This window comes from Anabrus simplex, chromosome X, assembly GCF_040414725.1.
Source record: "Anabrus simplex isolate iqAnaSimp1 chromosome X, ASM4041472v1, whole genome shotgun sequence".
Taxonomy (NCBI): domain Eukaryota; kingdom Metazoa; phylum Arthropoda; class Insecta; order Orthoptera; family Tettigoniidae; genus Anabrus; species Anabrus simplex.
In genome coordinates, this window is record NC_090279.1 from 199,305,032 (window position 1) to 199,318,049 (window position 13,018).

At 39.9% G+C, this 13,018-nt stretch overlaps 1 protein-coding gene across 1 annotated transcript in view; it reads right to left on the bottom strand.

The window, feature by feature from the left end:
• LOC136886071 (uncharacterized) overlaps positions 1 to 13,018 on the bottom strand; it is a 41,453-nt gene that overhangs the window by 23,923 nt on the left and 4,512 nt on the right. Inside the window, exons 3-4 of the mRNA XM_067158801.2 lie at positions 9,869 to 10,064; positions 3,085 to 3,246 (exon numbers count right to left, since the gene is read on the bottom strand). Of these exons, the coding sequence (XP_067014902.2) occupies positions 3,085 to 3,246; positions 9,869 to 10,064 (358 nt within the window). The remainder of the gene's footprint in view (positions 1 to 3,084; positions 3,247 to 9,868; positions 10,065 to 13,018) is intronic.

Sequence of the window (13,018 nt, forward strand, 5' to 3'; positions counted from 1 at the left end):
AAAAGCATTCCAAATTTGTATTAATTTCCATGAAAAGAAAAAAAAAAAATTTTTTTTTTTGGACCTCAATATTACGGTCCTAGTGCAGTCTAATCAGAAATGGCTTCAAGATGTAAAATTTTGTATGTGATTTGTGACTAGCTCATGAAAAATGTTGCATTACGTCGTAATTCAACTTGGATGTCTATGTTGACTAATTATATTTTAGACTCAAACAATAGTTTGTCGAAGTATCTATGGGCTAATAACCTCCGTTGGCCACACACTATGAAGACGGAGTGCCTAGTGCCTGTAAACAACAGTTGATATTTGATTAAAAAAGAACCGTGTTGAAAAAAGTTAAAATAATGGCTTGAATGAGGGCGGTTGAAATGTCGTTAAATCTTCCCAATTGACTAGTGTTTTCAAGTTTTTCCGTGTGTTTCTATGTTGTTGATGTATGGGATTTCAGTTTTAATGGTTGAATGGGCGACAGTCGAAATGTTGTGCGATGTAATTAATATTGAGCTGTCTTACGTATGTGAAAATCTGAAAGGAAGGAGAAAAGTCCTTAATTAGTTGAGTGAAATGACGGGAAAAGAGAAAAAATGAATGCGTTGAAGAATTGAGACTGTAAAGTTAAAACTTACCTTAAGTGTTGTTGGGCTGTTACCTTATTGCTAAGAGGTTTGTAAACTTAAAAAGATGGTTTTCTGTGGTTTCCCATTTTCACACCAGGCAAATGCTGGGGTTTGCCTTAATTAAGGCCATGGCTGATTCCTTTCCATTCCTAGACCTTTCATATCCCATCATCACCAGACGACCTATCTGTGTCGTAAAGCAAATTGTATTAAAGAACAAAAACACTTCCTAGCTGTCTGTTTTGGGAAATGAAAGAAAAAGTACTTCTATTACAGTATTTTAAAATCCTGTGTTTGAAAATTTTCACAGATAACATATACCTTGCTAAAAACAGCGCCTCAATTCGAACAAAAATTCTCAAAAAATAACAAAATATGACCTTATATTACTAAATTGAGCAAAATATAACCAAAGCAATAAAAATGACCAAACTGTGTAGTGACACACAACATAAAATTGCTTTAAACTGGGTCAGGGACCCATCATTCACAATTATTTCTCTGATTTTGGGTAAAAATTACCTCAGGAATGAGACATGACTTAAACATCCAAACCTTAATAATAACAACAACAACAACAGGTCCTCGACTATGGTGTGCAGGCATTTTAAGTTGATGCCATTTGGGTTGCCTCTGCAACAATTTTGATGTAATCGAAAGCGACTTTCAACCTATTAGGTCGTGTTACGTACATTTAGTACGCGTTGAAGAGATGTTAAGTACAGAACAAAAATGGCCAACCAGACACCAGTGGGATCCGAACCCACAACCTCCCGATTTCGCGTCGGTTGCTCTACCAATTGAGCTATGGTGGCCTAGGGCATCTTTGTTCTGTTGGAAAGGTTCTAAGCTACAGGTATGGTACTACTACCATCACACTGTAGAGTGCGTTTAAGTTGCCCGTTGAGGGCCAAGTCAATGAATATTGAATTTTGACGACCACATTGTAATCGAAAGCGACTTTCAACCTATTAGGTCGTGTTACGTACATTTAGTAAGTGTTGAAGAGATGTTAAGTACAGAACAAAAATGGCCAATCAGACACCAGTGGGATCCGAACGCACAACTTCCCGATTTCGCGTCGGTTGCTCTACCAATTGAGCTATGGTGGCCTAGGCCATCTTTGTTCTGTTGGAAAGGTTCTAAGCTACAGGTCGTGAAAATTCAATATTCAATGACTTGGCCCTCAACGGGCAACTTAAACGCACTCTACAGTGTGATGGTAGTAGTACCAGACCTGTAGCTTAGAACCTTTCCAACAGAACAAAGATGGCCTAGACCACCATAGCTCAATTGGTAGAGCAACCGACGCGAAATCGGGAGGTTGTGGGTTCGGATCCCACTGGTGTCTGGTTGGCCATTTTTGTTCTGTACTGAACATCTCTTCAACACGTACTAAATGTACGTAACACGACCTAATAGGTTGAAAGTCGCTTTCGATTACAATGTGGTCGTGAAAATTCAATATTCAATTTTGATGTACGTTTTATTCTCCCAGCTGACAGAGTAAACCGTAGGCCATCTATGCATCAGATTTTAATTAATTTCATTGGGTAAACACAAAATGTAACACTAGAGATATCTTACATGCCAACATTGTTCTTTATTGTTGTCTTTATTAAGATGGAAACCATCTCTTCACAGTCAACTTATTATAACCTGTAAGTTTTTTCAGTCTGTTGGAACACAAAAGACATAATTTATAAAACACCACAACAAACCAGGTTATACAGACAGAGTGTCAAATGGACTTTTTCTTGCCTTCCAAAAATCCGACTACCTCTGCCAGGTTTTAACCCACAATCTCAGACACTCTACCATCAAACCATGGAGGGAGCAACAGATAAAGGTGAAAACAAGTGGTAAAAAACTAGGAAAACTTTTTTTTTACAAGATTTTCTACGCTGCACCAACATAGATGGCGACAATGTAACAAGAAAGGGATAAGAGTGGGAAGGAACCAGCCAAGGGCTTAATTAAGGTACAGCACCAGCATTTGCCTGGTGTGAAAATGGGAAGATATGGAAAATTATCTTCAGGGCCGCTGACAGCGGGGTTCAAACCCACTATCTCCCGAATAGTGGATACTGACCACACTTAAGCGAATGCAACTATCGAGCTCGGTAAAAAAAAACTAGGAACAAGGGACAAACACACCAGGAGAAAAGGAACCCAATGGAACAATATAAGAAATGGTTAAAAACAAACAAGAAAAGGATCAATTACCCAAGATATAGACAGGTGGTTTAAAGAAATTCTTGTTCATATTTTATCTTCCATAATAATGTTAACAATAAGCAGTTGAAGAGACCTTGTTACAGACTGTCTTAAATCCATTGATAAGAATAAATACATTACACACAAATATATAGTGGCTTCTATTTTAAAATGAAAGTTCCTCAATATAAAAGTATCTTTCACATATATTTGTAATGTGGATATTTGGATAAGAGCTCTCACTTACCTCAGAGTCTACCAGCTCAGTCTTCACTGAAGTCTTGAATGGAAGCTCCATATCTGTCTCATCTGGTTCATCTTTGATGGTTACTGACAAAGGACGAGGAGGCGCATCCATTTCACGCGAATGCTCCAACTCGTTGGGAATCACGGCAAGCAATATGTGAATCTGAAAACCATGGGGAAAATGTTAAATGTTTATATTTTCTGACTAAATTACGTGGGATGGGAGTAGGAGATCAGACGTGGACAGAGGATCTGTTGTTGGGATCACTTGCGTCAAATGCACGTGGTGTTACTAGGAAATGTATTGTAATATGAGCGAGGACTATCCATAAGTATTCAAGAATTAATTTCTCAGAAGGAAACCTTAATTCATTTCACTGACTGCAAATTATTAAAATATCCAAGCTCTTTGCCGCAAGGAGACAGGGAGAGTGTGAAACCTGTTTTGGCACGTAGACTAATCCTGTTGAACAACACCAATATGCTCAAGGCCTAAATGTCCCCATACAATCAGCAGCATAAATGAGCAATGCGGAGAGGTTTAGAACTCAACTAACCCTTTTATCACAAGTATTGTGAAACAACATAGGCTTAATCCCGCTTGACGGCTTGGTCAAGTTTTAATGGTTTGATCCTGTTGCTATCCAGTTCAGGTCCTGTTGGTTTAACACATTGGAGACGGCCATATCTGAATGTGCTACCCTCCAGAAATCGCAGGATTTTTAATGGTTTTTGAACATTTTTCAATGCTAGGGTAAGCCATGATTATAACAACTTTTGGAATACATAGAAAGATCACATTTTCTTCTACACAATTTTTAAATATAAATATAAATTTATAATATAATAAGTTTTACAAATGAAAAAACATCTGACGCAGCTATGGATGCCAGTTCGGTTAATATTTTGAAATCTTACATTGTGGGCACATCTACTGAAACACACTAATACAGATTCTAACCTAATTGGTCAATTGACACCGGTATCTTTGTTTACGACCAGCAATTTGCATTCCCACTGTTCGTTGTTTGACGATGGGGTTGCATTGAGTTGCTGCAGATACAGGGAAACACCCACATTTTTAGGAAGCGGTAAGAACCCACTTCAAGGAAGCGATATAAAACTACGTTACACTTCACACCAATTTGAAATTAGTTCATTTTCTACATTTACTTGCCTGAAGCGCCAGAATCATTATGTTTACTTAGTGTGTAATTGTTATCCTCATCCTCATTTTCAGAAGTTGTGTCTTCCATAAGAACATCCATTATGGATTCATTGTGGAAATTTCGTACACTTGAATTAGACATGCTAAATATTCATAAGAATTACCCAAACAAGCCTGCCTCACGAACACGCACTCTTCCTGTCCGCATGTACCGAACATACTTTCCCGCCCATATCACAGGTGAGAGTCAACAATGACGCAACCTTAGGTTATGAAGGAAGGTGGCTGTGTTATCCTTGCCTTGAAAGAAGAGCTCTCGACTTATGCTCATAACTAGTACATTTTATGCTTATAGAAGTATTCAACAGTATCCTAGTGAAGTCACAGCTCGCTGAAGCGGCAGCTACAATTTTTTAGCTACAGGAGTGAGATGTTCACTGTCAATGCTAGTGACCCAATAATAATAATAATAATAATAATAATAATAATAATAATAATAATAATAATAATAATAATAATAATAATAATAATAATAATAACAATAATAATAATAGTAACAATAATAATAGTAACAATAATAATAATAATAATAATAATAATAATAATAATTGTGGAATATTTTTCATACAGCCCATGTGAAGAACTAAGGCCACTGGCTGTTAATTAAATATGTCACTCCCAAAATTCAACACAGCTAGATTTCATTATCAACTACTGAACAATCGAAACTCGTTTGCTAGGCTAGTGAACTGATATGAAACTGTTCCTGCTATGCTGGTACACACTCATTGAGAGACTCTACATTATCATTATGTACCAGGTGTATGCATAAGTCTCTTCGGGTTTCACTAAGAGATGGCACAGTACGCAACGTATGAATGTTCGTCTGACATTAACCTATCAACACACACAAGTTGAGTCCACAAAACTCTAGCATCTGTGTTGTATCGTTAGTGATCATGTCAACGTTTATGGCTGAAAAAGAACATTAACAGCACGCATTTCTTTTCTTATTTAATCAAAAGAAAAATGCTGTGGAAAGTCATCGTTTGCTGGTAGAAACATATGGTGAACAAGCTCCATCGATCAGAACATGTGAGATATGGTCCCGAAAATTTAAACGTGGTGATTTCAATGTGAAAGACAGTGTGCGCTCTGGTACACCACAGGTATTATGAACTCTTGAAGCCCAGCGAAACCGTTAATGCTCAACGCTATCGCCAACAAACGATTAATTTAAATCACGCACTGATCGAAAGACGAACGCAATGGCCCAGAAGACATGGCAAAGTGATTTTGTTACACGACAAGGCGCCATCTCACACAGCAAAACCAGTGAAAGATACCTTGAAATTGCTCAGATGAGACATCTTTCTGCACCTGCCGTACTCTCCCGACCTGGCGCCATCTATCACCTCTTTGCATCAATGGGGCACGCGCTCGCAGAGCAGCACTTCAAAAAGTTTGAGGAAGTTGGAAAATGGCTCGACGAATGGTATGCCGCAAAAGACAAGCAGTTTTTCTGGCATGGTATTCATAACTTACCTGAAAGATGGGCGAAGTGTGTAGAAGCCGATGGCCAATATTTTGAATACAGAAAAAAATGAATTTCCCTTGAAAATTACGTGTTTTCTTTACCACAAACCTGGCAAAAACTTGTGTTTTGTCACTAGCCAGGACATATATATACCAATAATTAACACTCGTACAACTCACTGCAGTCACGCACCAGTCAAGGCTCAGGGAATACCATATATGTTTTCCGTACGTTGGTTTGCAGGTGGGAAAGGTGGTGGTGGTGATTATTGTTTTAATAGGAAGTACAAGGAGGCAAGCACCCTCTATTAACACTAATTAGAGAGAAAAGTGGAAGGGGACAGACGCTTTGAAAAATGAGTATGTTGGCCAAAAAAAGACGAGGGCCGCGAAGGGCGTGAAAACGGAAGACTACCTAGGTCTTGTAAAGTCAGAAAAGAACAAGACTTGACCAAGGGAGGTCGGATAGAAAAGATGAAAGTGTGGAGGCGAACCCACAAGTTATAAAGTCCGGATCTCCCTTCTAGGCATCTCTAACAAAGGGGAGGGGATACCGTCGGTGTTATTTTACTGCTCCCACCTAGAGGTGGACGTTAAATGTTGAATAAATCACTTGGCATTAAATGACAGTAGTAAATTATTTCACCCTCTGTGCACCTCCTTATAATCATTAACGCTTGCACTTCTATGACCTAAAATTTCTGGAAGTATGTATGTAGCTGACCTTAAAAATATACCAATACATGACAAACTTGAAAACATAATGTGTAATAAATTTATTAAAATTTCAATTTAATTTTTTTTTTTTTTAGGTTTCGAAATTGGTAGGCTGTCGTGATTCACATCATGGGTGGAGACATCTGTTTGTGGTGAAATGTTTTTCCTAATTTCATCATGATAAAAAAGGTTATTTCTATATATTTTTCAATACTGTAATGGTTGTCGAGTCCGCCATGCTAACTCGCTACGCGCCGGGGCCGTCACCCATTGCCCCACCCCCCTTACGCTCGAGCGTGTCAATCCGCGAGCAACACTCAAGTGCTGGGCTGGCCCTTCTCATTTCTATCTGCAGTCACGCCGCAGCGAACTACAGAAACGACTGGAAGACTAATTTGGAGTGTTCTATTTCGCGAGGTCCCTCGATCCATCGAACATCCGGACTATTCCAGAAGGGCTCGCGCAGGTATAAAAGAGCAGTTACTTGCCTACAGAGTTAGTCAGTGAGAGCTAGTCCGTGAGAATTGTTCAGAGTGTGAGGGTGAGGAGTGAGCGCAGTCAGGCTGAGGTGTCAGCCTAAATGGAGTATCTGCCTGTGGGAGCCGAGGACTCGTGCCTGTTCCCCTGACGTCGTGTGTGTGTGTGTCCGTCCCTTGAGGCTGGCTGCTGGAGGAGAACCTGGGGTGTTCTGGAGTAGCGTGAAGGGAACACTGGGTACCGACGTGTGAAGACTGCGGAGTTCGACGGATCGAGTAAACAGCGGATACTATCCCAACCTGCGACACTGACGTGTAGCCTGTGGACCGTGACAGCGCTAACGAGTGTGACTGAGTGGCTGACAGAGTGTACTGTAAATAATCGTCTGTGTGTATGTGTCATTGTAGATGGAACATAAGAGAAACTAAGACAGAGAAAGCGAACCGTCTGTAAGTGTGTGACCGTGTACGTGTTTAAGTTGTAAGCTCGGCTATCGTCTGTATGTGTGTAAATCTGTAGTTGTAGTGCTTAGTTAATAAATCTTAGAAATAGGTTGCTACCAGGTGCTGTACTAATTTATTTACTTATTTACCCCGCCAACACGTTACAATACTTTATTCCATTTCGTCAATGTCACTAAATGTTATTTCCAATTTTCTGCAACAAAAATGAAACCAAAAGATAGTTGTTAGCATATTTTGCAGTAAAACATCATATATTATTTTAAAAAATAAAAACAAAGAACATGAGTGCTATTCTTCTGCTCAAAACACACATTACATATGTCAAAGCATGTATGTTTGGAAAAATGTCATCCCGTCACTTTAACAGCCCACGTGTATAATTTACACATCAGTAAAAAAAAAAAAAACCATGAGTTCCATATTACTGGCGGTCAGATCTTTTCTCCTGTCAGACATTATATTACAATACGTTGAAAATTATCTCTCACTATCGGTAACACTGAGATGGATGGCAGCCAATGGCATGACGATAAACAGGGTTAAAAGTCAGGTTGTGAGTTCCACAAATACGAAAAGCCCTCTCAGTTTTAATTACTGCACTGATGAGGTGAAAGTTCGTTTTGGGATCATTCTAAGTGCATAGGTGTTAATATAAGGAAAGATCTTCATTGGGGTAATAACATAAATGGGATTGTAAGTAATAATAATACAGTAATTATAATGGCATGTGGCCTCCGGAGAGGCCTGGCGCAGGTCTAGTGATTTGACACCCGTAGGCGACCTGCGCGTCATCATGAGGATGAAATTATGACAAAAGACGGCACATACACTCAGCCCCCGTGCCAGCAGAATTAACCAATGATGGTTAAAATTCCCGACTCTGCCGGGAATCAAACCCGGGACCCCTGTGTCCAAAGGCAAGTGCGCTAACCATTTAGCTATGGACCCGGACACTTTGTTATGTAACACCTTGAATAAATGTCTATACCGGACATTTTGACCGAGCTCTTCCATTCAAATTTCAAATTTCTTCTAGCAGTCTGTAACTTTTGGGTCTAAAAGGTTACTCTGTTTAATATGTGATACTTATCTCTGGCATATTTATACTTGGGTATACCAGGGTGACCAGATTTTCAAAACAGGAAAAAGGGACATTTCAAGATTTGTGTTATCGACGACTTCTGAGATAAGGTTTAAACAGTGTTTCAGAAATTATTTGTTCCACAATATATCACTCAGGTATATTACAAACTATAAACACTGATATATTTTCCTTATAACATGACAACTTGCAGAAATAGACTGGAAATGATCACAGAACTGAGAATTTCACTACCACTTAAGATTCCCATCATTCACATACTTTTCTGAAGAAACTCTTATCTTTCACTGTAATATTTTTACCATTTGTTGACAGGACAGCTGATACATTGCAGCATCAGTTGTACACTTATCGAACAGAGAGAGCTTTTTAGAATACGGTAGATATCCATAGCACTGGACATGAAGAGCTTTTTTTTTTTTTTTTGTTACGTCGATATGTTGCGTAAGCTCCAAGGCTTCATAATTGTTGATCCATAATAGGCAGTTGATTTCATCCTGGATTGACTTGTCTAAAGCTATTAAAAACTATTTATAAATAGTTTGTGATGGATCCACCTCGTCAATACACTTTTTATAATTGAAAATTATTCATTCATACATGTTTCAGGAACATTGTGCATTCCCTTCATCAGCAAGGTCCAATCAAAGAATAAAAACCAATATAACACTAAATTTAAGATCTTCAACATCATCAAAATATTAAAATTTCATGTAATGATAATTTTCATAATATTTCACTAATGTTTGTTTATTCATTGATATGGTGAATTAGGATATAATACTTCTTTAAATTGTGAGCAGAGGAGAGGTGGCCACGGCTCTACTGTGGCTCTATGCCTCTGCATTCAGGAGACGGGACAAGGCTGGACCTCACGGCAGACCCCAACTGTCGGCTGTCCTGAAAATGGTTTTCCATTCTCCTGCACTAAGGCGAATGCCGGGACAGTTCCTAGTATAGTCCACGGCCGCCAACCCCCTCACCTTCTCCGAGCATCTCCTTCACCGTAACAAATCTCCCGGCCTGAGAGACTGCGTCACCGTCTAAGAGGCCCACCTCCCCCTTCATGGGAGGAATGAAAATGTTTTAGTAGTATTAGTAGTAGTCACCCTAGGGTACACCCAAAATTTAAATGAATTAACTAACAACATGATAAAACCAAACACACTATAGCCTGACTTTGTTTTCATTCTACTGTTGTCTAACTTGCACATCTCACCCTTCAATTAGGCGGTAAGAGCATTTTTTCTGCAGATAGTCCTTTGAGCCCTAGGCAACCTTTGACTAAGTATCATACGGTAAGTATAATGTCGTTACTAACACTTTTAGGATATCTTGCATCAGGAACACAGTCTTTTGCCTGCACTTGAGCAGAACTGGTGGATGGAGATGTTGCATTATGTTCCACTTGTTCTTCTCTCTTCCTCTTGCATGGACCCAATCTTCTTTTTGATCCCAAAATGCCTTGCACACTGCTGCTGGGAAGATTCTGTGTTGGCACAGTATTGGGTTTCAGTCTAAAAAAAGAGTTTATTGAACAATTAATATTCATAATAACTATTTGAATAAGCACATGCTCTAGTACTATGAAATGCAAAACTGGTAAGCTATACTAATATAACATATAAATTACAAGAACATGATGAACTGTTTCGAAATAGCATTCAATTTCATAATAATTGTGTAACAGCCTAAGACTTTTTATTGAATTATACAAGGGCTGGGGCAAGAATCACTCTAGTACTCTGCGCTCACTGTTCTACTATGTGGAATGAAGTGGCACACGACACCACTGACGTCATACACAACGACCACACATCAATTTCATAATAATGTTATTTGCTTTACGTCCCACTAACTACCTTTTCAGTTTTAGTCCCGCAGGAGTTATTTTACGTGCCAGTAAATCTACCGACACTAGGCTGACGTATTTGAGCACCTTCAAATACCACCGGACTGAGCCAGGATCAAACCTGCCGCGTTGGGGTCAGAAGGCCAGCACCTCAACCGTCTAAGCCACTCAGCCCGGTGTAACAATTACTATTGTACTATGTACACTGCTAGTGACGTTTTCTTCTAGTGGCTTTACGTCGCACCGACACAGATAGGTGTTATGGTGATGATAGGATAGACCTAGGAGTTGGAAGGAAGCAGCCGTGGCCTTAATTAAGGTACAGTTGCAGCATTTGCCTGGTGTGAAAATGGGAAACCATGGAAAACCATCTTCAGGGCTGCCGACAGTGGGATTCGAACCCACTATCTCCCGGATACAAGCTCACAGCCATGTGACCCTAACTGCACGGCCAACTCACCCTGGAGGGCAGCTTTTAGTTACCACGAGCCAAGTCCTCCACTCTGTGCAGTAGGGTTTATAATGGCTATCACACTCTTATCTGTCCTCAGAGAAAAGTGTTGCAGACATGTTTCTGCTGCAGTTAATAGCTACTCCCCATTGTCAGTTGTGAAATCCGAAGTGAATGACTAGGAGTTTGGTGCATTTATTATATATTATAACAATTACTTGAAAGATAGTACGCTGTAATGTGCAAAATATTCTTGTTCAAATTATGCTCATGTCATTCTGCAGGTTTTATGAACTGTAATTAAATTTAAGGCTCTTATGAGTGTTGAAACCGATTGCAGTTACTCTCCAACTGACTTGCCAGGCCTAACGTTACAGAAGATTTTCTGTCAGGGTTATCTCACTTAGCCTTTAGCAGTCCCCTGCCACATTTGCAAGGCAGCAACTTCCTGTTGAGTTTATGTGTCATTTCCTACACAATGGTTTCAACAAGCCCCCTAAAAGTGAATTCCTCTGTCCATAGCCATTGGTTCTCCCCTCATTTGTCACGTTTGGTAACGGCCGCCCAACCGTCGGCCAGACGGTCACAGGTAGTACTGTTTACTGTTGCATACGGTAGCAGAATGTACCTGACTTGACCTGATGTGGTTAGGAAGGAAGCTGGGATTGTTACATCATTGTTAGATCGGGTCAGCATGTCCAGATTTATGGTGGTTTGGGCATGTAAATGAGGATGGAGCCAACAAGGACACTTGGAGAGACATGTGGCAGGAAAACGGATGGTGGCAAGACCAAGAGCCCACTGGATGGGCATCGTAAAGATGGACATTGCAGATCGGGGAAGGACACTGGAGGACATCATCTTAATAAGACAGAATGGAAGAGGCTCGCCAACAGTACCCGAGAAACTGAAACTGTAACATGATGATGATGATCAATTTAATTCAATTTAAAAGTTGACCCGGTGCTGTCCAATATTCACCACATTCAGCTGTGCACAGAATGACCTTGTTTGTTTACTTCTTATACCTGTCTAAACACTAATTTGAAAGCGAATTCTTGCTGTGTGGACAGTGTGTGCCACGGCCATAGATAAAAGCCTCTCGACAGGAGTGTATTCACAACAGAGATTGGATTAAGACGATGGCAGAGTGCATAATTAATTTGTGTAATGTAAAACAAAAGCTAAAGGTTTCCACCTATTCAATACTATTTACTGTAACCTTAAAAAAAGTTACATATACTTCAGGAAACTAGTTTTGGTCTTGGCTAGAGACCATCATCAGTCTAAATCAAGTTAAGAACCAAACCCCATGAAGCAATAGCCCCGAGGGGCCAATGCCTACATAGCGACTGCGGCTCAGCCCAGAGGCCTGCAGATTACGAGGGGTCACGTGGTCGGCACGATGAATCTTCTCGGCCGTTATTCTTGGCTTTCGAGACCAGGGCTGCCATCTCACCATCAGATAGCTCCTAAATTGTAATCACGTAGGCTGAGTGGACCTCGAAAGGGCCCTCAGATCCAGGTAAAAATCCCTGACCTGGCCAGGAATTGAACCCGGGGCCTCCGTGAAAGAGTCAGGCACACTACCCCTACACAGCGGCCGGCACAAAATCAAGTTAAGGCAAGATATGAATTGCAGATAAGATTTATGAAGCAAGCGTGTGTTGTTGAAATTCAGTGTAAGTCAAGTAAAGATTTGGATATTAAAACACTCATCGCAATCACACGTCTTGTGTAAGTTCTCAGACACTGGAGGACATCCTAATAAGACAGAATGGAAGAGGCTCGCCAACAGTACCCAAGAAACTGGCACTGTAAAATGATGATGATGATGATGAAGAATTAAATTTAAATTAAAAGTGACCCTGTGCTACCCAATATTCACCACAATCAGCTATGCACAGAACCCAGCTATACTGAATTCTAGAAGATTCTTCAAGTGCTAATATTTTAAGTGTTTCACCTAGTCTTCTGTGAAATGCATTCTTCAAATTGGAACAACATGAGAACTTACACAAAATGTGTGATTCTGATGAGTGTTATAAGATCCAAATCTTTACTTGATGTGCACTGAATTTCAACAACACATGCTTGCTTCATAAATATTATCTGTAATTCATGTCTTGCCTTAACTTGATTTTGACTGATGATGGTCTCTAGCAAGA